Source organism: Melanerpes formicivorus, unplaced genomic scaffold (assembly GCF_026170545.1).
Source record: "Melanerpes formicivorus ecotype bairdi unplaced genomic scaffold, bMelFor1.0.p_v2 SCAF_631, whole genome shotgun sequence".
NCBI classification, from domain to species: domain Eukaryota; kingdom Metazoa; phylum Chordata; class Aves; order Piciformes; family Picidae; genus Melanerpes; species Melanerpes formicivorus.
The window spans coordinates 55,799-83,606 of record NW_027142983.1 but is presented as its reverse complement, the minus strand read 5'-3'; the positions used below and the strand labels follow the sequence as shown (position 1 = coordinate 83,606).

The following is a 27,808-nucleotide window of genomic DNA, read 5'->3' as shown; positions in this document are numbered from 1 at the left end:
CTACTCTCAAAGTGTCAATTTCTAAATGAAAAAGAACAACCACGAAGGCAGCTTGCCCCTAGCTCAGCTGCAGGGAAGATTCTGACCATGTTAAAACCTTCTGTACAGGTAAATGACCCATGGCACTCAGGGATGGGGTGTAATGGCCATGGTGCTGTTGGGTTGCTGGATGGACTCAGGGATCTGCATCCAGGTTTGGACTCTCCAGTGTGGGAGGGACAGGGTTCTGCTGGGGAGGGTCCAGAGGAGGGCTCTGAGGATGATGAGGGAGCACTGCCTGGTGAGGAGAGGCTGAGGGTCCTGGGGCTGTTCAGTCTGGAGAGAAGACTGAGAGGGATCTGATCAATGTCTATCAATAGCTGAGGGCTGGGGGTCAGGAGGCAGGGGCCAGGCTCTGCTCAGCTGCACCCTGGGATAGGCCAAGGGACAATGGATGTAAGCTGCAGCACAGGAGGTTCCACCTCATCTCAAGGGGGAACTTCTTTACTGTGAGGGTCCCAGAGCCCTGGAGCAGGCTGCCCAGAGAGGTTGTGGAGTCTCCTTCTCTGGAGCCTTTCCAGCCCTGTCTGGATGTGCTCCTGTGTGACCTGTGCTGGATTGCATGACCCTGCTCTGGCAGGGGGCTTGGGCTCCATGATCTCTTTGGGTCCCTTCCAATCCCTGTGATCTTAAGAAGTCTTTTCCAAGCAGAACAAGGCTGTGAAGCTGTGAGGGAGCTGCTGAGTTTCAGGGGCACCCCCAGGAGGGGTTTTGTGCCTGTGGAGCATCAGGCAGGCAGCCTCACCTTGCAGCATGCACCTGTAGGCCGACTCGGAGATGGCGTAGATGTGAGGCGGCATCTCGTGGCGCTTCTTCCCGCGGTACATCTCGATGATGTTCTCCGAGTAGATGGGCAGGTTCTTGTAAGGGTTGATGACCACACAGAACAGCCCAGAGTAGGTCTGCAAGAGGGAGAGAAAGAGCAAAGGAAAGGCTTCTGTAAGCAAACAGCACTGGCAGAGACACAGGGAGCAGAGAAGGCTTTGAATGGGTTCATAGTATCACAGCATCAGTCAGGGTTGGAAGGGACCACAAGGATCAGCTAGCTCCAACCCCCCTGCCATGGGCAGGGACACCCCACACTAGATCAGGCTGCCCAGAGCCTCATCCAGCCTGGCCTTAAACACCTCCAGGGCTGGGGCCTCAATCACCTCCCTGGACAACCCATTCCAGGGCTTCACCACTCTCATGGGGAAGAACTTCCTCCTCACCTCCAGCCTGAATCTCCCCACCTCCAGCTTCATTCCATTCCCCCCTAGTCCTATCACTACCTGAGATCCTGAGCAGTACCTCCCCAGCCTTCCTGTAGCCCCCTTCAGATACTGGAAGGCCACAATGAGGTCACCTCAGAGCCTTCTCTTCTGCAGACTGAACAGCCCCAACTCCTTCAGTCTGTCCTCACAGGAGAGGTGCTCCAGCCCTCTGCTCATCCTCCTGGCCCTTCTCTGGGCACCTTCCAGCCCCTCCAGATCCCTCTTGCCATAGGGGCTCCAGAACTGGAGGCAGTACTCCAGGTGGGGTCTCCCCAGAGCTGAGCAGAGGGGGAGGATCACCTCCCTTGCCCTGCTGGCCACACTTCTCCTGCTGCAGCCCAGGATCTGATTGGCTTTCTGGGCTGCAAGTGCACACTGAGAGCTCCTGTTGAGCTTCTCCTCCCCCAGCACCCCCAAGTCTCTCTCCTCAGGGCTGCTTTCCAGCCAGGCACTGCCCAGCCTGGATTTGTGCCTGGGATTGCCCTGACCCAGCTGCAGGACCCTGCCCTTGGTCCTGTTGAACCTCCTGAGGTTGGCTTGTGCCCACCTCTCCAGCCTGTCCAGGTCCCTCTGGATGGATCCCTTCCCTCCAGCTGTCTGCTGCACCACACAGCTTGGTGTCATCAGCAAACTTGCTGAGGGTGCACTCAGTGCCACTGTCCATGGCACCCACAAAGATGTTGAACAAGCCTGGCCCCAGGACTGATCCCTGAGGGACTCTGCTTGTCCTTGGCCTGCACTGGGACATGGAGCCATGGACAGCCACTCTTTGGGTGCAGCCATCAAGGTTCAGCAATAGAGCAGCCCCAGAGGGGAGCTGAGCAGTGCCCAACAAGGGCTGAAGGCTGGGGGGCAAGAGGCTGGGGCCAGACTCTGCTCAGGGCTGCCCAAGGGGCAGTGGGCACAAAGAGGAACCCAGGAGGTTCCATCTGAACAGAAGGAGAAACTTTTGCTGTGAGGCTGCTGGAGGCCTGGAGCAGGCTGCCCAGAGAGGTTGTGGAGTCTCCTTCTCTGGAGGGCTTCCAACCCCTCCTGGGCAGGCTGCTGGGGGGGCCCTGCTGGGGCAGGGGGTTGGGCTGGGTGATCTCCAGAGCTTCCTTCCAACCCCACCATGCTGGGATTCTGGGAATCTTTATCTTAGAACACAACTGAGGCTCTCCCTGCTGCGCAGCTCCAAGTGCATGCCTGCCCCATTCAGTCTGCTGGGTTCTAGCTCTCTCTGAAGGCTTTCCCCACATGCAAGGGAGCTTCCAGACAACAAATGGGATCAAACATGCACTGGGATGTCTGTTCTCTTGCCCACAAACACATCTCCCTCCCATGCACCAGGTGACAGGATTTAGGGGCATCTTCTGAGGTTATAAACTGTGCAAAGTGCTTTTCTCCTTCCTGAAGGAGCTGATAACCTCAATTAGCCTCCTGACTAATTAGGGAAGAGGCCAAAGCCTGCTGCCAGCCAACACCATTCCTGCTTTCCTGCTATTATTTCCCTACTTGGAGGTCTTTCCTGCTCAGCAGCCTTCCTCAACCCCAAAGCAGTCTCCTCCCAGGGAGACTATTTCCTTCACAGTCCCACTCCAGCACTGCTGCATGCCCTGAGAGCTGATAGCCAGCATGGCTTCAGGAAGGGCAGATCCTGCCTCTCCAACCTGATCTCCTTCCATGCCCAGGTGACTGCCTGGTGGATGTGGGGCAGGCTGTGGATGTGGTCTGCCTGGACTGCAGCAAGGCCTTTGACACCATCCCCCACAGCAAACTCCTGGCCAAGCTGTCAGCCCCTGGCTTGGACAGCAGCACTCTGAGCTGGGTTAGGAACTGGCTGGAGGCTGAGCCCAGAGAGTGGTGGTGAATGGTGCCACAGCCAGCTGGCAGCCAGGCACCAGTGGTGTGCCCCAGGGATCAGTGCTGGGCCCTGTGCTCTTTAACATCTTCATTGATGATCTGGATGAGGGCATTGAGTCAGTCATCAGCAAGTTTGCAGATGACCCCAAGCTGGGAGCAGATGTTGGTCAGTTAGAGGGCAGAAGGGCTCTGCAGAGGGACCTCAACAGACTGGACAGATGGGCAGAGGCCAACAGGATGGCATTCAACAAGTCCAAGTGCCAGGTTCTACACTTTGGCCACAACAACCCCAGGCAGAGCTACAGGCTGGGGTCAGAGTGGCTGAGAGCTGCCAAACAGAGAGGGACCTGGGGGTGCTGGTTGACAGCTGCCTGAACAGGAGCCAGCAGTGTGCCCAGGCAGCCAAGAGGGTCAATGGCATCCTGGCCTGCATCAGGAACAGTGTGGCCAGCAGGAGCAGGGAAGTCATTGTGCCCTGTGCTCAGCACTGGTTAGGCCACACCTTGAGTCCTGTGTCCAGTTCTGGGCTCCTCAGCTTAGGAAAGATGTTGAGCTGCTGGAAGGTGTCCAGAGAAGGGCAACAAGGCTGGGGAGGGGTCTGGAGCACAGCCCTGTGAGGAGAGGCTGAGGGAGCTGGGGTTGCTTAGCCTGGAGAAGAGGAGGCTTAGGGAAGACCTTCTTGCTCTCTCCAACTCCCTGAAGGGAGGTTGTAGCCAGGTGGGGGTTGGTCTCTTCTGCCAGGCACCCAGCACCAGAATAAGAGGACACAGTCTGAAGCTGTGCCAGGGGAGGTTTAGACTCGAGGTGAGGAGAAAGTTCTTCACTGAGAGAGTCGTTCGTCATTGAGATGTGCTGCCCAGGGAGGTGGTGGAGTCCCCATCCCTGGAGGTGCTCAAGAGGGGATTGGATCATCGAGTCCAACCTGTCACCACAGACCTCATGACTAGACCATGGCTCCAAGTGCCACATCCAATGCCCTCTTGAACACCTCCAGGGATGGGGACTCCACCACCTCCCTGGGCAGCACATCTCAATGGCTATCAACTCTCTCTGGGAAGATCTTTCTCTTCACCTCCAGCCTGAACTTCCCCTGGCACAGCTTGAGACTGTGTCCTCTTGTTCTGGTGCTGGTTGCCTGGGAGAAGAGACCAACCCCCACCTGGCTACAACCTCCCTTCAGGGAGTTGTAGACAGCAATGAGGTCACCCCTGAGCCTCCTCTTCTCCAGGCTAAGCAACCCCAGCCCCCTCAGCCTCTCCTCACAGGGCTGTGCTCCAGACCCCTCCCCAGCTTTCTTGCCCTTCTCTGGACACCTTCCAGTGTCTCAATGTCCTTCTTAAACTGAGGAGCCCAGAACTGGACACAGGACTCAAGGTGTGGCCTAACCAAAGCAGAGTACAGGGGCACTATGACCTCCCTGCTCCTGCTGGCCACACTATTCCTAATGCAAGCCAGGATGCCATTGGCCTTCTTGGCCACCTGGGCACACTGCTGGCTCATGTTTAGGCAGCTGTCAACCAGCACCCCCAGGTCCCTCTCTGTTTGGCTGCTCTCAGCCACTCTGACCCCAGCCTGTAGCTCTGCCTGGGGTTGTTGTGGCCAAAGTGCAGCACCTGGCACTTGGACTTGTTGAATGCCATCCTGTTGGCCTCTGCCCATCTGCCCAGTCGGTCGAGGTCCCTCTGCAGAGCCCTTCTGCCCTCTCACTGACCAACATCTGCTCCCAGCTTGGGGTCATCTGCAAACTTGCTGATGATGGACCCAATGCCCTCATCCAGATCATCAATGAAGATGGTAAAGAGGATGAGCACTGATCCCTGGGGGATCAGATGGTGCTGGGTGATAGGTTGGACTTGATGATCTCTGAGGTCTTTTCCAACCTGGTTAATTCTATTCTATTCTATCCTGCCTGCACACATCTGCAGGAAGAGGGCAGCTGAGATCTCTGAGCTGCCTTTTCTTTCTAACACATGCCAAGTTTCCTGGGAGGAAAAGGTGCCCTGCTCTTTTTCTGCAGCCACAAGGGATCCTGGCAAGACAGGCAGAGGGTGATGTGTGAGTCAGGAGCACCAGTGACAAAGGAAGAAGCTGAGCTCATGCCAGCTGCCCTGCCATCAGGGCATCTTGGTGTCCTTACAGGCAAGCCAGCCCTGCACTGGGGCCAGACCTGCTGGCTGATAAGCCCTGCAGTGCCTGAGCCAGCCAAGCAGCTCTTTCTCTCTGCAGAGAAAGGAGCCAGATGCTATCAGGTCAGCTGGCCCAAGCCTAGAGAACTCCTCAGTCATTAACTCAGCCTGAGCACAGGGCTGGTGGCAAGGGGGCAGCTCCTCCCCAGCTCCCTGCCCCTCCTGCCAGCACCAAGCCCTTGCAGCAGGTTCCTGAGGTGGATGCCAGTGAATCACAGAGTATGGAACTGCCTTGGCTGCAGAAAGCCTTTCAGATCATCCTGCCCAACTAACCTCCAGCTCCACAAAGGCTGCTGCTAAGCCATGGCCCTCAGCACTAACACCTGCCTCTTTGGAACAGCCCCAGGGCTAGGGAGCCAACCACCTCCTTGGGCAGCCTGGGCCAGGCTTTGAGATCCCTTTTCAAAGGCTTTGTCCTCAGCTCCAACCTAAGCCTCTCCTGATGCAACTTCAGGCCATTTCCACAATGAAAAAGAGGTTGAGCTGCTGGAAGGTGTCCAGAGAAGGGCAACAGAGCTGGGGAGAGGCCTTGAGCACAGCCCTGTGAGGAGAGGCTGAGGGAGCTGGGGTTGCTTAGCCTGGAGAAGAGGAGGCTCAGGGGAGACATCATTGCTGTCTACAACTCCCTGCAGGGAGGTTGGAGCCAGGTGGGGGTTGGTCTCTTCTCCCAGGCAAGCAGCACCAGAACAAGAGGACACAGTCTCAAGCTGTGCCAGGGGAGGTTTAGGCTGGAGGTGAGGAAGAAATTCTTCCCAGAGAGAGTGATTGCCCATTGGGATGTGCTGCCCAGGGAGGTGGTGGAGTCCCCATCCCTGGAGGGGTTCAAGAGGAGCCTGGCTGAGGCCCTTGGTGCCATGGTGGAGTTGATCAGATGGTGCTGGGTGGTAGGTTGGACTTGATGATCTCAAAGGTCTTTTCCGACCTGGAACCTAGAGAGAATTCTGTTCTCTCATCCTAGCACTTCTTCCTTGGGAGAAGAGGCCAACATTCACCTCTCTCCCACCTCCTTTCAGGGAGCTGTAGAGAGCCAGGTTTCCCTGGAGCCTTCACTTCCCCAGACTGAGCAACCCATGCCCCCTCAGCTGCTCCTCTCCAGACCCTAAAGAGGAATTTCAAGAAGAGTTGTTTGGCAAGAAAAATTAGTTCTCTACCCAAAGTCCTTCATGGCCCCTGGTGACACCACAGAGGAGGGGAAAGGCAGGAGAGTTGTTCCCACAGCATGGCACAGCTGCCCAAGGAGCCAACCCACTGCTCAATCCTGGCCCCACACTGCCAGCTGGTCACCTTCCCTGTTGTGCCCCACCAAGGTCACCCACAGCCCTCCACAGTCACTCTGTGGGACAGGGAAGTGGCAGGAGCCACCAGAGGCCTGATATCCATCCATGATCTGCCATGAGGAGAGCCACAAATGCCCCCAGCCCTTCCTGTGATGCCTGGCTCCAAGTGCCTGAGGAGCAGCTCTGCTGTGCTGCTGCACCAGGGTCACAGCTCAGGAAGCAGAGACTGTTCCCTGCTGACTGCAGCTGAGAGCTGCTCCTGAGCAAGAGACCTCACACAGCAGAGTCCACTTCCCAGCCTGTCCCAGCACAGCCTCTGGCCAGGGTCAGGGCAGGACCATAGCCTCAGCCAGCAGACCTCTTTCCTCTAAGATGGTTCTAGACTCTCATCCAGCAGCATAGAATGGGTTGGGTTGGGAGGGACCTTCAAGCTCAGCCAGCTCCAGCCCCCTGCCATGGACAGGGACCCCTCCCACCAGCCCAGGCTGCTCCAGGCCTCATCCAGCCTGGTCCTGAACACCTCCAGGGAGGAAACAGCCACAGCCTCCCTGGGCAGCCTGTGCTCTCCCCAGCCTCACTGCAAAGAATGTCTTCCTCACCTCCAGCCTCAATCTGCCCTCTCCCAGCTCAAAGCCATTGTTCCTCATCCTGGCACTCCCAGCCCTTGCCCAAAGAGTCCTTCCTCAGCTCTCCTGCAGCCCCTTCAGACACTCCAAGGCTGCTCAGGTCTCCCTTCTTTCCTCCAGGCTGAGCAGCCCCAGCTCTCTCAGCCTGCCCCCCCAGGAGGTGCCTGAGGGCTTGCTCTGCAGGCAAGGCTCCAGGGACAGCCAATGAAGCAGAGCTCTGACAGAGGTTTGCTACACAAGCTTTCCTTCAGGAGGTCAGTTGTGCACTGTGAGTGCTTCCAGATGCTCCCAGCCTTTATCCAGTAGCCCCCCACACAGCTGCTTGCATTTGGGTGAGCTGTCCCAGCCTGCAGAGCTCAGGAGCCTGGCTGATAGCTCCCCTGAACTGCAGCAGTGGCAAGGTGGGGGTCAGGGGAGGGCTGTGCTTCCAGGTGAAAGGGAACTGGGGCTCTCCATTGGGAGGGTGGGCTCCAGGGGAGGAAAGGACTTCCTGGGCTGGCCTCCCCCAAAGGCAGCTCACACCCTGGCTGTGCACACACAGCTGCTGGCATTACTGCCAAAGCTTTGATGATTCCTTGGACTACCAGCTCAGCAGCACAGCTCTCACCTCAAGGAAGGTGCTGCTGTGACTCTGAGGCAGCTGCCTCCTGCCACAAGCTCAAACAGCCTCTTTACAGCATCACTGCAAAGCACAAGGTGCAGGGGAAGCTCTGCAATGGGTAGCAGTCTGCATCACCTGAGCAGCCAAAGCTCACCACTTAGGTTCAGCTCTTCACACCCCCATTGACTCCCACTACAGAAACCACCCAGCTGAAGGAGGCATCTCCACATCTCCTGGTAGCACCTGAACTACAAACCAGCCCTTTCTAGCCCCCAAACCAAAGCCCCTTTGCAGCAGCACCCCATGCACTCCTAGAGGGTTGGACCAGATGATCTCCAGAGGCCCCTTCCACCTTCTGGGATTCTGTAACCATTGCAGCACTTTATTTTCCCTCCTGGGGCTGCACTCCATGGCTTTAGAGGTCTTTGCCAACCTAAAAACTATTGCAGCTCCAAGAGTGAGGTCCTCTGAGCTGGGCACTGGTGTCTCCTGCCCTGCCCTTCTCCCCTAGAATGAGGCAGCTGCCTTCAATACACAGCTCCAAGCAGGGCAGGCAGCTCCTCAGGCTCAGAGGGGCAACACATCTCTGCTTTGCCTAGCAGCTAATGCCCAGCTACCACCCAGCTGCCCACAGGGAAGGGGCAAAGGGACCACATAGCTGCCCAGCCCTGCAGCACCCCCTGAGCTCAAGCTCCCCAGCACAGGGGCCCCTCCAGCACCCCCTGAGCTCAAGCTCCCCAGCACAGGGGTCCCTCCAGCACCCCCTGAGCTCAAGCTCCCCAGCACAGTGCCCCCTCCAACACCCCCTGAGCTCAAGCTCCCCAGTACAGGGGCCCAGCCCTGCAGCACCCCCTGAGCTCAAGCTCCCCAGCACAGTGGTCCCTGCAACACCCCCTGAGCTCAAGCTCCCCAGCCAGGAAAGGCAAGGCTGGGATCACAGAATTGTCAGAGTTGGAAAAGCCTCTGAGTCCAACCATCCACCCAGCCCCACCCTGGCCACCAAACCCTGGCCCCAGGTGCCATGGCCACAGGATTCCTGAACACCTCCAGGGCTGGGGACTCCACCACCTCCCTGGGCAGCCTCTGCCAGTCCCTGACCACTCCTGCAGCAAAGACATTTCTCCTCCTCTCCAACCTCAGCCTCCCCTGGCACAATTTCAGGCCATTTCCTCTCCTTCCCTCACCTGAGGCTAGGGAGAGGAGCCCAACCCCCAGCTCCCTGCAGCCTCCTCTCAGGGAGTTACAGAGCAATGAGAATGAGGTCTCCCCTCAGCCTCCTTTTTGCCACCCCAGCTCCCTCAGCTGCTCCTCACTAGCTCCTCCAGACCCTTCCCCAGCTGTGTTGCTGTCCCCTGGACACACTCCAGCCCCTCCATGTCCTTCTTGGAGTGAGGAGCCCAAAAGTGAAGGCAGGAGAAGAGGTGTGGCCTCAGCCAGTGCAGGGGCATGGTCACTGCCCTACCATTCTTGACAGAGGCCAGAATGAAGTCTGAATTTAGCCCAAGCTGCTGGTTGGTACCCAGGAGTCTGGAGTCAGGGGTGCCAGCAAGGGCAATGAACCTGCTGGGGGGCAGTGGGAAGCTCAGCTCCAGGAGGAGCTGGGGACAAGAGCCACTGGCTGCCCCTCCAGGCAGCTGCAGAGCAAAGGCTGAGCAGGAGGAGAAAGGGAAGGAGCACCCCACACACAAACTGTGAGATCACAAGCTTCAGGCTGCTGGTCTGTGGGAATTCTCTACAGCTAGCACTGAAGAGAGGACATTCACCAGCTCTGCATCCTGATCTTTACAGCTTCAGGTTTGTGTTTGAGATCAGCAGCCCAGGGCCTGCTCCTGCTCAGCCAGCTCAGACAGATAGACAGACTTGGTGTCACAGACAGCATGACTGCTCCAGCCACACCAGCTGCTAGGACATACAACACGAGCTGAGGCTGCCCCAGGGCCAGCACAGGAGGAATATCCTCCCACAAGGCTCCCAAGTGGCTGCAGGGCAGCTGTGACAAAGTGCTTGAGGGCACTGGTGAAGCCCCCCATGGAACTCTCCTGACCTGGTCACATCTCTGAGCCCCCCAAAAGCCCCAGGGCTCATTTAGAGCAAGTCCTTGTGCCAGGCAGCCCTTACACTCTGACCCCAGCAGGTCTCCTGCTGGGTAGCAGAGAAGAGCTGCAGGGGCTGGGTGGTGCTGGAGGGGAAGTTAAGCACCAGCTCCCTTTCTCAGAGGGTCTTTTAATCCCAGCCTTTGACACTGATGATGGGAAACGCTCCCAGCTGGACCAGCAGCAAAACTAAAGCAACCAGAGCACAGAAGCTTACATAACAGAGATTGTTCTAGGCTGTGCTCTGGCCCCACAGGAGGCAGCAGCTTAGGAGAAGCAACAGCTTAGAGCCAGCTCCTCCAAGGGCAGTTCTGTGAGGCCTTCCACCCACAGCAGCCTCTGAACTGGGGCCTGCAGCATGCTTCTCATTCCTTCCCTCTCCTGCCCCAAGAGAATGGCAAGTCCATCAGAGCACAGAGAGAATGCAGAGCAGCTCCAGAGGCAAGACCTGCAGCTGCCAAAGCTGCCTGCTGCACAGCAGCACCTGCATGCTTGCCCTGCCCCGGGGGAAGGCAAGCCAGCAGGCACATCGCTGGGGAGCAGCAATTAGCAGCAGGGCTCCAGCAGCTCTCAGCCTCCCAGAAACACTTTCCAACCCTCTGCACAAAGCCTCTGCTCAAAACCCAAGTGGAGGAGTGGGTGGGGAGCCAATGCATAGTTCATGAGAGGCTGAAGGACTTTGAAGTTGAATCTAAAACCCTTTCCTCAGGAGTGCTTCACCATCCTGCCCTTCCTCAAGGCATCACTCAGCTCTAACCTGCCTTCACCTGTGGCCTGCACACAGCTCACAGACTGCCCTGGGTTGGAAGGGGCCTCAAAGGGCATCATCTGTGCTTCCATCAGGGACAAAGGTGGAGCCCAGGGCTGGTGCTGGCTGCTTGTCTGGGCAGCAGGTGAAGGATGAGCTGCAGGTGGGACACTGGGTGCAGAGCCTGAGGTGCAGAGGATGCTCCCTCTGTGCCTTTGCTACCTCTGCAGGCTGCAATTCATAACCCAGCAAGAAGCACAGTACCAGAGGTACCATAGGGGCACCAGAGGCAGGCACCAGAGGCCAGGTCTCAGCAAGAACTCAGCCAGGAAAACTGATTTCCCAGCTTCAGCTTGCATTGGGTTGGAAGGGATCCTCCAAGCTCATCTTGTCCAACCCCCTGCAGGCAGCAGGGACACCTCCAGCCACAGCAGGCTGCCCAGGGCACAGCAAGGCTGATCCTGAATGTCTCCAGGGATGAGGCCTCAACCACCTCCCTGGGCAACCTGTTCCAGTCTCTCCCCACCCTCACTGTGCAGAGCTTCCTCCTGATGTCCAACCTAAACCACCCCTGCTCCAGTTTCAAACCACTGCTCCTCATCCTATCCCCACAGCCCTTCTGAACAATCCCTCCCCAGCCTGCCTGGGGGGTCCCCTTCAGAGCCCAAAATGTTGCTCTAAGGTCTCCCTGGAGCCTTCTCTTCCCAGGCTGAGCAGCCCCAGCTCTCACAGCCTGTCTTTCCAGGAGAGGCTCTCCAGCCCTCTGATCACCTTTGTGGCCTCATCTGGAGCTCAGGCTCTGCAGCTGAGCACCCAAGCACAGGCCATGGGCTGACCACCAGGGGAACACCCCACACACAGTCACAGCAAGGCAAGAGCAGCCTCTGGATACTGAGGGGGGTTAAGGGAAGTCAAGCATTTGAGCCACTGCTCATGTGAATGCTTCTGACTGAATGAGGTCAGGAAGCAGTTAATGGCAACTGCAATGATTTATGGGGTGTCAGCAAGCTGCACACAGCCAAGTGTGGGCAGTGGACATCCTCCAGGAGGGCTGAGGCCAGAAGAGATGTGGGAACAGCAACATTTTTTACATAGATGCTAATGTCTTTAATATTTCATAGTCTAACACAAGCTATTAGTGGAGAGGACATTTGCCCCTTCTGCTCAGCACTGGTGAGGCCACAGCCCCAGTCCTGGGCTCAGGGTTGGGCCCCTCACTCTAGCAAGGACACTGAGGGGCTGGAGTGTGCCCAGAGAAGGGCAACAGAGCTGGGGAAGGGTCTGGGGAGGAGCAGCTGAGGGAGCTGGCAGGGGTTGAGCCTGGAGAAGAGGAGGCTGAGGGAAACCTCATTGCTCTCTGCAGCTCCCTGAGAGGAGGCTGTGGACAGGTGGGGGTTGGGCTCTGCTGTCAAGAAGAAACAGCCTCAAGTTGCACTGGGACAGGTTGAGGTTGGACAGGAGGAACAATTTCTTCCCCCAAAGGGTTGTCAAGGCCTGGCCCTGGCTGCCCAGGTGGAGTCCCCACTCCTGGAGGGGTTTCAATGCCATGGTGCTGAGGGACAGGGTGCAGCAGGGGACATGGCATCCCCAGGCCAGTGCTTGGACTCAATCTCAAAGGCCTTTTCCAGCCTGAACAACTCAATGCCTGACTCTGCCAAGCCCACTGGACTGCTAACATCTCACTTTTCCCTGTGTTTGAGAGAAAATTCCTTCAGCTCATCCTCATGCACTGGGGACAGGAATGGGAGCCTCTACCCACCCAAGACAGACTCTTGGCCAGGAGATCTCTTCTCTCAGTTTACCCTTCCTAAGTAGGAGATTTCCAGCCCCACTGAGCAGAGAGGCTGCCATTGAGCTGGGAACTTCTCTGGCAGCAGCCTGCACCTCCCCTTCAGACCATTAGACCAGAGCCAGCAGCAGCTCTGGTAGAACTTTTGGTGGCAAACCAGGAAGGTGTGGGACACCTCTACCAGATGCAGAGCAGCAGTGCCTGCTGTGCACTTAGAAGCCCAATTAGCTTCAACAAACACTTCTGTCAACAAGAGGAGCAGGAGGTTATGGGTTTGGACTCATCAGTAGGGTTTGCAGAACATAGGAACATATGAAATAGGCTTTGGAAGGGAAATGGCAGAGGGCTGCTTGCCATCACATGAGCTTCTGACAGCAGAGCAAGGCTGAAGCAGCTGGGAAAAGCATCACCTGGGCCTCAGGACTACTAGCAGTCACTAGCTTGTGCAGTCCAGTGCCAACCAGGGGCTGTCATGTCAGGAACCAGCTCAGCAGAAGTCAGGGGTTTGCACTCCTGATCTGTGCAGCTGGCTGCCCCTGGAGTAACTGAAATGCTCTCAGCAGGCTTAGACTCAAAAGACAAGGAAGGCTCCCCAGAAAGCACGAGGGCTGGAGCAGCTCTGGGAGATGGTCAGCCTGCAGAAGGCTCCAGGGAGACCACAGAGCAGCTTCCAGTGTTTGAAGAGGACTACAGGAGAGCTGGGGAGGGACTTCCTACCAAGTCCTGTGGTGACAGGACAAGGGCTAATGGCTTCAAACCAGAGGCAGCTGGATTTACATCAGGCATTAGGAAGAAATTCTTCCCTGGGAGCCCTGGAGGGAAGTTGTGGTGGCTGCAAGCCTGGAAGTGTCCAAGGCCAGGCTGGATGGGGCCTTGAGCAGCCTGCTCTAGTGGTGCATGTCCCTGCTTGCTGCAGGGGGGTTGGAACTAGATGATTTTTTGTCCCTGCTCTCAGGCAACCAGCACCAGAACAACACAGTCTCAAGCTGGGGGAAGTCCAGGCTTGATCTTAGAAAGAAGCTCTTCCCAGCAAGAGAGATTGGCCATTGGGATGTGCTGCCCAGGGAGGTGGTGGAGTCCCCATCCCTGGAGGTGTTTAGGAAGAGCCTGGATGAGGCACTTGGTGCCATGGTTTAGTTGATCAGATGGTGCTGGGTGATAGGTTGCACTGGATGAGCTTGGAGGTCTCTTCCAACCTGGCTGATTCTGTGTGAAAGGGACACATGTGTCAGCAGTAAGTTTGCAGATGGCACCAAGCTGGGGGCAGGAGTTGATCTGCTGGAGGGTAGAGAGGCTCTGCAGAGGGACCTCAACAGGCTGGACAGATGGGCAGAGGCCAAGGGCAGGAGATTGAACACAGCCAAGTGCCAGGGGCTGCACATTGGCCACAGCAACCCCATGCAGTGCTACAGGCTGGGGTCAGAGTGGCTGAGAGCTGCCAGGCAGAGAGGGACCTGGGGGTGCTGGTTGATGGTAGGCTGAACATGAGCCTGCAGTGTGCCCAGGCAGCCAAGAAGGCCAATGGCATCCTGGCCTGCATCAGGAACAGTGTGGCCAGCAGGAGCAGGGAGGTCATTCTGCCCTGTGCTCAGCACTGCTTAGGCCACACCTTGAGTCCTGTGTCCAGTTCTGGGCTCCTCAGGTTAGGAAAGATGTTGAGCTGCTGGAAGGTGTCCAGAGAAGGGCAAGAAAGCTGGGGAGGGGTCTGGAGCACAGCCCTGTGAGGAGAGGCTGAGGGAGCTGGGGTTGCTTAGCCTGGAGAAGAGGAGGCTCAGGGGAGACCTTCTTGCTCTCTCCAACTCCCTGAAGGGAGGTTGTAGCCAGGTGGGGGTTGGTCTCTTCTCCCAGGCAGCCAGCACCAGAACAAGAGGACACAGTCTCAAGCTGTGCCAGGGCAGGTTTAGGCTGGAGGTGAGGAGAAAGTTCTTCTCAGCAAGAGAGATCAGCCCTGGGGATGTTCTGCCCAGGGAGGTGGTGGAGTCCCCATTCCTGGAGGTGTTTAGGAAGAGCCTGGATGGGCTGCTTGGTGCCATGGTTTAGTTGATCAGATGGTGCTGGGTGAGAGGTTGGACTCAATGATCTCAAAGGTCTTTTCCAACCTGGTTAATTCTATTCTCTTCTACCTTTAAGGTCCCTTCCAACCCAACCCATGCTGTGATTCCATGATCAGTCATCAGGAGCACTCCTGCCCACTCTGGTTGTGCACTTCCAGAAGTGGTACAGCACATCAAAACCACAGCCAGAGCTCAAAGAGAATCACCCTGCTCTGAAGTGAGAGGAAAAAGCTCTCACAGCAGCCAGCCACTCTCACTTCCAACCACAGGGAAAGCAAAGTGGCAAAAAAAGCCCAACTTCAACACCTGACAGCTCTTCCCTTCAGATCAGCCCTGAGCCACATCAGGTAGCAAAGGATCAGTTCAACCAGGAGCTCACCCATGCCCACAGAGCAGCTTCCTGGAGCCAACACCCTGCTGCAGCTGCAGCACAGAGATCAGGATGGAGGAAATTCCTCATCCTGCACCAGGAACCCCAGGAAACCAAACCACATTCACCAGCTCCATCTGAAACTACCTGAGACCAACAGCAAGCTATGTCAGAGCTCATCTGTGGCTCTCCAAAGCACCCCAGTGTCTCTTCCCTCCATGCTCTCAGTGCAGCAGCTCTGCCCCTAGCATTTGATTTCCAGATCACAGAGTTGTTCCAGGTGGGAAGCCCTCTGAGATCATCCAGTCAAACCATCAGCCCAACACCACCATGGCCACCAAACCCTGGCCCCAAGTGCCATGAAGACCTCCATGGATGGAGACTCCACCACCTCCCTGGGCAGCCTCTGCCAGTCCCTGACCACTCCTGCAGCAAAGACACTTCTCCTCCTCTCCAACCTCAGCCTCCCCTGGCACAATTTCAGGCCATTTCCACTCCTTCCATCACCTGAGACTAGAGAGCAGAGCCCAACCCTCACCTCCCTGCAGCCTCCTCTCAGGGAGCTGCAGAGAGCAATGAGGTCTCCCTCAGCCTCCTCTGCTCCAGGCTCAACACCCCCAGCTCCCTCAGCTGCTCCTCCCCAGCCCTCCTCTCCAGACCCTTCCCCAGCTCTGTTGCCCTTCTCTGGCCCTGCTCCAGCCCTCCAAGTCTCTCTTGCACTGAAAGGCAGACCCAAGTTGGCTCTGTCAATGCCTTCCTCAGGTGGCCCCCAAGGGGCTCACCTTCTTGCAAGGCAGGGAGACATCCCCAAAGCTTGGTTTGTCTGGAGAATGGCTCCCAAGGCACCCCAGTAGCCATCAGATCTCAGCTCCTGCTGGAAAGTTTCTCCCCTGTGGTCTGTTGGATGCAACATTCAGCTCAGTTTGGGGTTGTTTGCTCTGCAGAGTGGGCCCTGAAGGTTTGCTTTTGCTTCTCCTCTATGGCACATTAAGACATTTAAAGAGCCTCTGAGGGCAGGTGGAAAGCTGCAGAGAGCAATGAGGTCTCCCTCAGCCTCCTCTTCTCAAGACTAAGCACCCCCAGCTCCCTCAGCTGCTCCTCCCCATTCCTGTTCTCCAGACCCTTCCCAGCTTTCTTGCCCTTCTCTGGCCCTGCTCCAGCTCTCCAAGTCTCTCTTGCAGACAAAGGCAGACCCAAGTTGGCTCTGTCAATACCATTCCTCTCCTATCACCTGACACTAGGGAGAAGAGCTCAACCCCCACCTCACTGCAGCCTCCTTCCAGGGAGCTTTCATCTCCCCTGCCACTCCTGTGCCCTCCCACCAAAGCCAGAGTCACTTCAGGTGTCTCCTCTTCCCAGGACCCCCTCCAGCAGCTCAGGTAACCAAAGTCACTTCTTCCAGCAGGGCTTCACACACTCCCCACAGCAGCAAACTGACCCTAGAAACTTCTGAGGCATGAACAGAACTGCTCCTGGCCCTCCACAGCTCCAGCAGAGCAGGCTGAAAACTCAAAGCAGTGATCTCCTACATTCAGATACCATATTTGACCACGGCTCCCAAGGGTCTCTGAAGCTCACAGAGCTCACTGTGCAGTGATCTTGCCCATCACAGCCTGCCAAAGCAACACAGTCACAGTGGTCCTGAGAACTGAATAGCTCTATAAGGCTGGGGAGGAGAAGGCTCCAGGCAGACCTCCTGGTGGCCCTTCAGGACTTGAAGGGGCCTCTAAGAAAGCTGGGGACTGACTTTTGAGCAGTGCCTGTTGCCACAGGACAAGGAGGGATGGCTTGAAACTCAGTGAGGAAGATTCAGACTGGAGAGAAGGGAGGAATGTTTCACACTGAGGGTGGTGAGACCCTGGCCCAGGCTGCCCCATGGCTGGAGCCATTGCAGGCCAGGTTGGTTGGGGCTGTGAGCAACCTGCTCTGGTTGCAGGTGTCCCTGCTGGCTGCATGAAGGTTGGACTGGGTGAGCTTGGAAGGGCCTTTCCAGCCCAAACCAGTCAGGGACTCTGACAACCATTCTTTATGCCAAATCTTCACAGGACTTCCTAAGTCTTTGGGAATTCCTCCAGGGTACCCTCCCAATGAGCCACCTCCAGGCAAGGAGGACATCACTACAGGCACACTGAAGCCAATGTGGCAGCTGGCCACCTCCAAGCTGGGCTGGCACAGCCCCCAGAGCTCCATGGGCCACAGGGAGCTGAGCAGGCACAGCCCCCAGAGCCTCATGGGCCACAGGGAGCTGAGCAGGCACAGCACCCCCTGAGCTCCATGGGCCACAGGGAGCTGAGCAGGCACAGCCCCCAGAGCCTCATGGGCCACAGGGAGCTGAGCAGGCACAGCCCCCCCTGAGCTCCATGGGCCACAGGGAGCTGAGCAGGCACAGCCCCCAGAGCCTCATGGGCCACAGGGAGCTGAGCAGGCACAGCCCCCCCTGAGCTCCATGGGCCACAGGGAGCTGAGCAGGCACAGCACCCCCAGAGCCTCATGGGCCACAGGGAGCTGAGCAGGCACAGCCCCCCCAGAGCCTCATGGGCCACAGGGAGCTGAGCAGGCACAGCACCCCCTGAGCTCCATGGGCCACAGGGAGCTGAGCAGGCACAGCACCCCCAGAGCCTCATGGGCCACAGGGAGCTGAGCAGGCACAGCCCCCAGAGCCTCATGGGCCACAGGGAGCTGAGCAGGCACAGCCCCCCCTGAGCTCCATGGGCCACAGGGAGCTGAGCAGGCACAGCACCCCCAGAGCCTCATGGGCCACAGGGAGCTGAGCAGGCACAGCCCCCCCAGAGCCTCATGGGCCACAGGGAGCTGAGCAGGCACAGCACCCCCTGAGCTCCATGGGCCATAGGGAGCTGAGCAGGCACAGCACCCCCAGAGCCTCATGGGCCACAGGGAGCTGAGCAGGCACAGCCCCCCCAGAGCTCCATGGGCCACAGGGAGCTGAGCAGGCACAGCACCCCCAGAGCCTCATGGGCCACAGGGAGCTGAGCAGGCACAGCCCCCCCAGAGCTCCATGGGCCACAGGGAGCTGAGCAGGCACAGCACCCCCAGAGCTCCATGGGCCACAGGGAGCTGAGCAGGCACAGCACCCCCAGAGCTCCATGGGCCACAGGGAGCTGAGCAGGCACAGCCCCCCCTGAGCTCCATGGGCCACAGGGAGCTGAGCAGGCACAGCACCCCCAGAGCTCCATGGGCCACAGGGAGCTGAGCAGGCACAGCACCCCCAGAGCCTCATGGGCCACAGGGAGCTGAGCAGGCACAGCACCCCCTGAGCTCCATGGGCCACAGGGAGCTGAGCAGGCACAGCCCCCCCTGAGCTCCATGGGCCACAGGGAGCTGAGCAGGCACAGCACCCCCAGAGCTCCATGGGCCACAGGGAGCTGAGCAGGCACAGCCCCCCCTGAGCTCCATGGGCCACAGGGAGCTGAGCAGGCACAGCACCCCCAGAGCCTCATGGGCCACAGGGAGCTGAGCAGGCACAGCACCCCCAGAGCTCCATGGGCCACAGGGAGCTGAGCAGGCACAGCCCCCAGAGCCTCATGGGCCACAGGGAGCTGAGCAGGCACAGCCCCCCCAGAGCTCCATGGGCCACAGGGAGCTGAGCAGGCACAGCACCCCCAGAGCTCCATGGGCCACAGGGAGCTGAGCAGGCACAGCCCCCCCAGAGCTCCATGGGCCACAGGGAGCTGAGCAGGCACAGCCCCCCCTGAGCTCCATGGGCCACAGGGAGCTGAGCAGGCACAGCACCCCCAGAGCCTCATGGGCCACAGGGAGCTGAGCAGGCACAGCACCCCTAGAGCTCCATGGACCATAGGGAGCTGAGGAATCAACCCCTGATGAGCATTTGAGGTAGCCAAAACCCAGGAGAAACAGCCACTGCAGCAAGACACAGCTCAGGACAGCAGTGACTGAAACACCACATCCCTGCCAGGAGAGATGCTGATATCCCCAGAAAAGCACAAAACTTGGGCAAATTCAGTGATGAAACACAAGGAAGGGTGAGAACTACCAGAAGTAGACATGCTAGGGGGGGAAACACCCCAAAGCTACTGTGGATGGCTCTGTGAAGGTGCAGCCAACACTCACACCTGGCGAAAGACAAGCTCAAGTATGAGCAGAGCCCAGCCTGAGGACTCTGGAGACTCAGGCTCAGCAGTGAGGGGCTAAGGAGAAAAGGCCAAGTGCCAGAGGGCACAATGAGAGATTGCACTCATCCTCAGGAGTGAGCTCTTGCAAAGAGCTTGCAGACAGACAGCACAGCTTCTCTGGGAATGGCTTTTAACAGGTTCCCCAAGTCCCCTCAGAACAAACCTTGTGGCAAGAAGTGGAACAGGGGATGGCAGCAGCTGAGCAGGCAGTGATTTCATCTCCAAAGCAAGCCTGGGCTCACCATGGCTTGCACCCCTGCCACCCTCCTCAGCAGCTCTGGTGCAGGACTTGCCACCTTCCATCCTCAGTCATGAGCAGAGCAGAAGGACAGGAGAGCAAGCACAGGCATCAGGCTTGCACAAGCCACTGGTCTTCCACATTCTCTCTCTGTGTTCATCCCCTACAGTCATCACACAGCTCTGAGCTCAAGCCCATGCCACTTGGCAGCCAGGACAAATGCTGCAAGTTCCAGAAACTCCTCACCAGCCCTACATAGATGTTACAAGAAACTCCTGCCCAGGATATGCCAACTGGCACCAGGCAGCTTTAGTCAGCACTCCCTGTTCCCCCAGCAGTGTCAGCTGGGAGAGGCAGATTATAGCCCCATGACTGGACCCACCAGCCCAAGCCCCCAGCTTGTTTGCTTCCTTTCTAGGGACTGCAAGGAAATGCTGCTGTTTTGGATGAGTCCTTCCTCTGCCACTTCCTAGTAAGGCAACACTGGACAGAGCCCATGGTGACTCTGCTTTGGCTTCCCTTCCTTCCCCATCTCCTCCTTCACTTCAGACCAATAGCAAAAGGTTTCAGTGGGGTCATTACGGAAGCACCACCTGGAAATGAAGTCTGGTTGCCTTTAGCACCTTCATACCCAAGTTTAATACCTTGATCTGCCTCTTCTCATGGCCAAGGCATCATTGTTCACATCAGCCACCCATTTCACTCTGCTTCCTTCCCTGGCACCAAGCAAACACCACCTGCTCAGGAAGCAGCAGCAGGGCCACATCCAAGAGGTTTAGGGACCCCTGACAAAGATCCCACCCAGGACTACACTAACAAAAAGCCTTCCAGCTCAAATTCCTGGTGAGGTTTCTCTCCACACCCTCCTGATCCTCACCAGCATTCAGGCTCCATTCTCCTAGTAGCAACTGCTCTCCCCCTCCCTTAAAAACAACAAGCTGGCTTGTGACTTCAAACAAGAAGTTGTTATTCCAGCTGCACAGAAACATTCCTCTCGGTAACAGTAGCATCCTCCAGCAAAGCTCCTGCTGCAGCCCTCCAGTTAAGGCAAACAAATCCATCAGCTTCTCGATCCCAACCAACTTCTCTCAGCCCAGGGGCGGCAGGGGAGGTCAGTGGAACACACCGAGGCAGTAAATCCTCCTGGGACAGCAGCAGCTCACTGCCAAGGCACCAAGTTCAGTTAGAATAATAAAACCTTTATTTAGAATAAACCAAACCAGGTTGGAAGAGACCTTCAAGATCATCACATCCAACCCATCAACCAATCCAACCCACCCAAACAGCTAACCCATGGCACCAAGCACCCCAGCAAGTCTCCTCCTGAACACCTCCAGTGATGGTGACTCCACCACCTCCCTGGGCAGCCCATTCCAATGGGCAATCTCTCTCTCTGTGTAGAACTTCTTCCTAACCTCCAACCTGAACCTCCCCTGGTGCAGCCTGAGACTGTGTCCTCTTGTTCTGGTGCTGGCTGCCTGGGAGAAGAGACCAACCCCCACCTGGCTACAACCTCCCTGCAGGGAGTTGGAGAGAGCAAGAAGGTCTCCCCTGAGCCTCCTCTTCTCCAGGCTAAGCAACCCCAGCTCCCTCAGCCTCTCCTCACAGGGCTGTGCTCCAGACCCCTCCCCAGCTTTCTTGCCCTTCTCTGGACACCTTCCAGCAGCTCAACATCTTTCCTAACCTGAGGAGCCCAGAACTGGACACAGGACTCAAGGTGTGGCCTAACCAGTGCAGTGTACAGGGGCACAATGACCTCCCTGCTCCTGCTGGCCACACTGTTCCTGATGCAGGCCAGGATGCCATTGGCCTTCTTGGCTGCCTGGGCACACTACAGGCTCATGTTCAGCCTACCATCAACCAGCACCCCCAGGTCCCTCTCTGCCTGGCTGCTCTCAGCCACTCTGACCCCAGCCTGTAGCACTGCCTGGGGTTGTTGTGGCCAATGTGCAGAACCTGGCACTTGGATGTGTTCAGTCTCCTGCCCTTGGACTCTGCCCATCTGCCCAGCCTGTTGAGGTCCCTCTGCAGAGCCTCTCTACCCTCCAGCAGATCAACTCCTGCCCCCAGCTTGGTGTCATCAGCAAATTTACTGCTGATGGACTCAATGCCCTCACCCAGATCATCAATGAATATGTTAAAGAGCACAGGGCCCAGCACTGATCCCTGGGGCACACCACTGGTGCCTGGCTGCCAGCTGGCTGTGGCACCATTCACCACCACTCTCTGGGCTCAGCCTCCAGCCAGTTCCTAACCCAGCTCAGAGTGCTGCTGTCCAAGCCATGGGCTGACAGCCTGGGCAGGAGGTTGCTATGGGGGACAGTGTCAAAGGCCTTGCTGAGGTCCAGGTAGAAGTTGTGGAGTCTGCCTCAACAGCCTAAGAATGAAAGCAGAAAGCACCTTTTTGGGAAGCATCAGGGAAGGGAAAAAAGGTGAAGTCACCTCCAGGACATCCCTCACTCACAGGCCATGCAGACAAGCAGGCAGCTGCAGAAGCAGAGTGCAACTTGTCACCCAGCCAAGGAGCCCAGTGCTGCCTCAGCTGCGTGCACAGCAGTGACAGGCTCCCCACACCATCCCCACAAGCATCTGTGCCTGGCCTTGCTGCACTCAGCCCTTGGGCTGAAGCTTGCTCTGACATTTAAGGCCTTCAGCTTTCAGCCTTCACCATGCAGTGGGCTTATAATAGTTGTAATGACTTCCATAACCAGCATTGATTGCTGCATGCCCTGAAGGCTCCTGACCTATCAGCTTGTTTACTTTTGATTTCCAACCCACTCCGTGCTAATGAGCCAATTAATTTATTGGTAAGCTTGCAGGAAGCATTCCAGAGGTATTTTTACAGCAGTGCTCTGCTCTGAAGGTCTTGGAAGGACAAACCCCAAAAGCCTAGAGGAAATGGGGAAGGACTCACCAACACACAAAACATTTTGCTCTTGCACAGAATCTTCAGGAAGCCCAAAGGGCTAAGCTACAAAGGTGCCCAGTGAGCAGCTCAGTGAGGGGAGAGTGAGCCAAGTAGCCAGCAGAACTCAGTGCAAGGGATTTAAGCTTTCAGAGCAAGTGCTTATTAAAATGAGCCCAGCATTTAAGCAGATGTTCCAGTTTCTGTTAAGAAAGAAAGCCTCCTTGCAGCTCTGAATGATGCTCTGACTCAACAAGTCACTATGTGAGAAGCCTGCCAAGAGACAAGGAGCTGCTCTCCACTGCAGGGCACAGCCAGCCATGGAGCATGGCTGAGGGAAGGCAGGGGTCACACAGCATCAAGGCCTTGTGCTGCCCAACTCCACAGCAAGATGAGGATGAGCCAGATGTTCCAATCAGTGCTTCAAGACCAACAGGGGAAAAAAGCAAGCTTTATCTTATTGGTTTATTTTAGGCACTTGGACACATTCTTTCCTGGCCCACTACAGTGATATTAGATCCCAAAGAGACATTTTGCATTCCTGGCTCTCCCCAACCTCAGCTCTTCACAGCACAGCCTCTCCTTATCATCCACAGCACACAGCAAGTCAAAACAAGATCTCTGCTTATTCACAGCAGCAATTAAAGAGCAGTAATTCAGCAAAGCTGGGGCTGGGAACCTCTCCTCAGCTCCACCAAGCCATTTGATACCATTCTCTCTATCAGTCAAGCACGTCTGAGGCAAGTGCTGTAAGGAGCAGCATGAGCTAAGCAGGCAGAGCTGCCATTTCAGAGGCTATTTTTGAAAGGTGCTTGCAGAATTATTTCCAGAGCAGAATTCTGGATTGTTTGGTTTATGACAACAGAGTTCTCCACCTCCCCACAGCAAGGAGAGGCGGGGGGTGGAAAAAAAGCCCCTGGCCTGATCCAAAGGCCAGGGACACAAAGTATTTAGGCTAGGCAACTCAGAGCCCAGACCTGCTTGCTGCACTGCAGGCAGGAAAGGAATGGGAATCAGAGAAGTTGAGCTGAGTTAGCAGCCCTGCTGAATCCCCTAATTAGTACTTACATAGATGAGCCCGGAGTAATAGCGATCCTTTAAGTTGTGCAGCACAGAGGCTTCATTCAAACAGGTTAACTCTGCCATGTCTTCCACCTTGGAGAACTTGGGAGGATTCATCTTCTGAATGTCATCTTTGTTGACTAGTGCTTTCTTCCCGTTCTCTGCCAGTTCCACCAACACTTCGTCCCCTTTCTCCTCCTTGATGCTGGCCGCCTCAAACCCATGGCGCTCCGAAGGGATCCACACCAGCTTCTTGGCAGTCCAGTCAGCCTGGGTGGCAGGGTTGTAGATGACAGCCCTGTCCACAAACAGGTACCTCTCTGGATCCTCCTGTCCAGATCTCTGTGCCATTGCAGAAGTGAAGGTGTCCACTATCAGTTACCCTGAAGAGGGGAGAGGACAAAGAGAAGAGCGTGTCAGATCCCGCGTGCTTAGCAAAGGTGAAAGGAGCGGAGCTGTGGCACATCGCTCCAGGGATCCACCACCACCAGCTCTGCCTGCTCTTGATGAGGAACCATAGAACCATTTGGGTTGGAAATGACCTTCAGGATCACCCAGTCCAACCATTCTCTAGCTCCCCCAAGGCTGCTGCTAAAGCGTGGCCCTCGGCACCACATCTCTGCCCTTCTCAAACACCCCCAGGGATGGGGATTCAACCACCTCCGCGGGCTGCCCGCTGCAACCTTTCAGAACCCTTTCAGGGAAGAAGTTCCTTCTAATCTCCAACCTAAACCTCCCCTGGGGCAACTTGAGGCCGTTTCCTGTCACTTGTTACCAGGGAGGGGAGACCAACCCCCGCCTCACTCCAGCCTTTCAGGGAGCTGCAGAAGCATCAGCTATTTCTGCCGTACAACCCAGAGCCTCTCTTCACACAGCAGCCAGGTGCCATAGAGAAGCTGAAGTGACCTGTCCAGAACAACCCCAGACCCAGCACAGGAGCCTTGGCACAAACTGGTTCTAACTGTGCCCCAGCTAGGGACAGACCTTGCAACAGAAGTGGTGGCCACAGGCAGGAGAGGTAAGGATCTATCTTCTGTCCTTGTTTAAGGAAGCAGAGTGAATCTAACAGAAGCTTGCCAACAAACTCAACTTACACCACACAGTGAAAGGAAAAGAGAGATCTAAACATAGGTGCAGCGTTCAGTGGAGAGTTCACTCCATAACCAGAAGGCAGCAAGAATCATAACCTAGCATGGTTTGGCTTGGAAGAGACCTTAAAGATCATCCAGTTCCAACTCCCCCAGCGTGGGCAGGGACACCTTCCTCTACACCAGGCTGCTCAAGGCCAGATCAGGCAGGGCCTTGAGTACCTCCAGGGAGAGGGCATCCACAACCTTCCTGGGAAAGCTGTTCCAGTGCCTCACCACCCCCACTGTCAGATGTTTCAGAGCGTAGATTTCTCAACTAAAGACAAAAACCTGAGACACTTGGGGCTCCTGGAAGCCATGAAGCTAAGGGTTGCTCCTCTTCTTCCTGCCAAACCCAAGAGCCACATCTCCACAGCCTGCTCCTGCACGGCTGCTGACATTACCACATGCCAGAAGAATGCCTCCAGATCTCACCTGTACCTTGAGGCTCAAGGCACAGCAGGGACTGATGTTAGAATTCTCCAACACCCTCATGGGTAATTTGCAGGGGAAAGCAAAACTGCTGACGAGAGCTTCTGCAGGCTCCTTTTGCCTCAGTGCCCCTGAGGGAGGCCACCACAACTATTCACCACTGCTGTCACATCAGGCTGCCTGGAGCAGGCAGTTTCATCTCCGACTGCCTGAGGAGCAACAAGGTCAGGCCTGACACCTAGCACTCAGGTCATTAAATACCTTGGGGTTTTCACACCCCAGCTCTTTTCTGCCATTAGCTAATGGCAGCCTTCCCCAGCAGGTAACCCAAAGGGCAGCTGCCAACGCTTTCACAAGCTGCCTTTGACACCTTCCACACGGTGATGGGAGTGCTGCAACACACCCAGCCCCTGCACAGCGTGTCATTAAGGCCAGCAGTTGTGCCTCCATCCGCACAGGGACGTTTGTTCCATTGTCCAACTTTAATGCAAAGCAAGCACCAAGCCAGGGAGCCCTTCGGAGGTTTGAGGAGCAGACCGTTCACTGCAGACAGCTTCATTCAAATCAGCAGGCGATGACTCAACCTTTAAAGTATTTCAGAAGAGCCTCGGAGAGGAAAATTCAGTGAAGAAAAGAGGGATCGTTGAGAGGACACTCTAAGTGATCGCTGGGCTCCTCCACCAGGAAAACAAAGATCTTAGTCAAGGAATGCTTCGTTTGGCTCAAGGAGCCTACAAACGCACTCTCCAAGACTCCAGCCCCGATTCGGAAAGCTTTCTGCCTCCACCGTGCTAGGGCTGAAGTCCCAACAAAGACCTGAAACACCATTGCTGCCCTCGTGTGCGGGGTGAAGGCTCGGGAAGCTCCCCGGCCACGTCTGACAGACGGCCAGACAAGCCACCCGCGGTTGTGGGAACCTCCATCCCCCCGCACCGAGAAGGGGTGAAACGCAGAGGTCAAGCTCCTACGAGAAAATTCACCCTCCTCGTCCCCCAGCGGAATCTAAGGCTGAAATGAAAGGACGGAGTGTCCGCCGGGGAAATCAGGGAGGGTTTCAGGGTCACTCTTTCCACTTGGGCTTTTAATTCCATGACAAAAGACCCTCGGCAGAAGCCGAGCAAGCCGCAGCTCACGCAACCCCGGGCTCCTCTCCTCACAATGGCATTCAAATGCAATACCCAAATGAGCGCATTTCTCATGCAGGAATCCAGCGCTCCCGACAGCCGAGCAGCGCCGAGAGCCCCCAGCCACGCCGCGCCGCTCCGCACAAAAGCGGGGCGGGGGCGAGCGCCGGCATCCCCCCGCTGCAGCCCGGGCGTTCCCAAGGGCAGGGGCAGCCGCAGGAGCCGCGCCGCCCGCGGCAGCCCAGCGCTGATGCCCGGCAGCTGCCGCGGAGCCCCCTCGCAGGGCCGCAGGCCCCGCCGCCGCCGCCCCCCCGAAGGACAAAGGAGGCGGCCGGGACCGCTCGGTCCGCCGGGCCCCGCGAGCGGTCCCCTCCCCGCCGCAGCCCGGCCCCAGCCCCGGCGCCCCCCGCCCAGCCGCCGCCGCCCCCTCCCCCCCGCGCCGAGGAGGCTGCGGGAAAGGGAGAAAATGGCCACCTTCCCCTCACCGACGGAACCGGGAGCGACGGCGATGCGGCGGAGCGGCGGGGGGGATGCGGGAAGGATGCGGGAAGGGTGCGGGGAGGATGCGGCGGCGCGGGCGGGCGGGCCGGCGCGGCCCACACAAGGGGGTCTTTGTGTGCCGGGCCCGCCGCCGCCCCCGCCCCACCCCCAGCGCGGGCGGGCCCGGCTGCGCGGACCCGGCGTGTCCCGTCCCCCCCAACCCCCATCCCGCCCGCCCCGGGAGCCAGGGGCCGGGCTCGGGCCCCGCCGCTTCTCACCTGTGTTAGCGCCCGGCCACCGCCGTGCCCGGAGCTCCTCAGCACCGCGCCGCTCCGCCCCCCGCCCGCCGCGCGCCTTTAGCGCCACACCGAGCCCTCCGCCCCCCGCCGCCGCCGCCACCACCACCGCCCCCGCCGCCTCCGGCAGCCGCACTGCCATTGGTCGGCGGCCACGTCCCTCCGCAGCCGCGCGCACGCCCATTGGTCGGCGGCGCGGCCGCTCTCCAGCCACGGCCATAGCAACCTCCACACGCTACCCCGAAGCCCCGCCTCCCCACCTCGCCCCGCCTTCTCGGCACTCATTGGCCAGCTCCACCCGCCCGTCGGCCCATTTTTCCCCTGTCATTGGGCACTCTCCGCGCCTGTTACTGTAGGCTCCGCCCGCGCTGCAGCACGCCCGGCGGGGGGCGCGGCGCGGCCCCGGCGCTGCAGCGAGCGGTGCTGCAGCGCGGTGGGGCGGGGAGCGCGCCTTCCCCTCACCCACCCACACTCTACCTCCCCTTTCCGCCGGCGTCCCTGTGCTTCGGGTCGATTAAAGGCTATTCAGGGCCCGGCCCCCTCGAGCCGGCTTCAGCGGCGTGAGAGATAACGGGGAAGCCGGTTCCCGAGCGCCGGGAGCGGGCACTGCGCTCCCGCCGGTGCTGGGGCTAGGGCTCGGGCTCGGGCTCGGGCTCGCCTCCCGCTCCTCTCAGCCGTGCCCTCTGAGGTGGCAGTTTGCGGGTGCTGGGCGGGGTGGCGGGCAGCTGACGAGCACCCGGACCCCATGCCCACATTTGCGGTGCTGGGAACTCCGCCACAGCCCTCGGTACCCGCTCCCGGGGCTCGTTAGATAATTACCCTGATATTAAAAATCGCCCCCCTGCCTTCACTGTCAGCCTGGCGTGACCTCCCCAGACCTCAGGTCAGGGCGGAGCGGCTCCGCAGCCCAAAGCCCTCTCCGGCGAGGCGGCCCCCGCGGAGCCTCCTCTGCCCCGGGCTGGCCCAGCTCCAGCTCATGTCTGTGGTTTTCCCCTTCCTTAAACACCATCCTGAGGCTTTTCAGAGCCAGCACCTTTTCTGGATCAGGAGGGGAGGCAGAAGGCTGCGGCATGGGGAAAAAGCAGCCATTTACAACAAGGCTGAGAGTCTCCCGG

General features: G+C 57.8%; 1 protein-coding gene across 1 annotated transcript; it reads right to left on the bottom strand.

The window, feature by feature from the left end:
• Nucleotides 1-784: 784 nt before the first annotated feature.
• LOC137460488 (myosin-10-like) lies at nt 785-26,746 on the bottom strand (the record flags this gene model as incomplete). The annotated part of the gene is made up of 3 exons (XM_068170821.1): nt 26,676-26,746; nt 23,241-23,617; nt 785-941 (listed from the first exon to the last, which is right to left on the bottom strand). Coding segments are annotated over exons 2-3 (502 nt in total), but the record flags the coding sequence as incomplete, so codon positions are not given.
• Between the last annotated feature and the right edge of the window lie 1,062 nt (nt 26,747-27,808).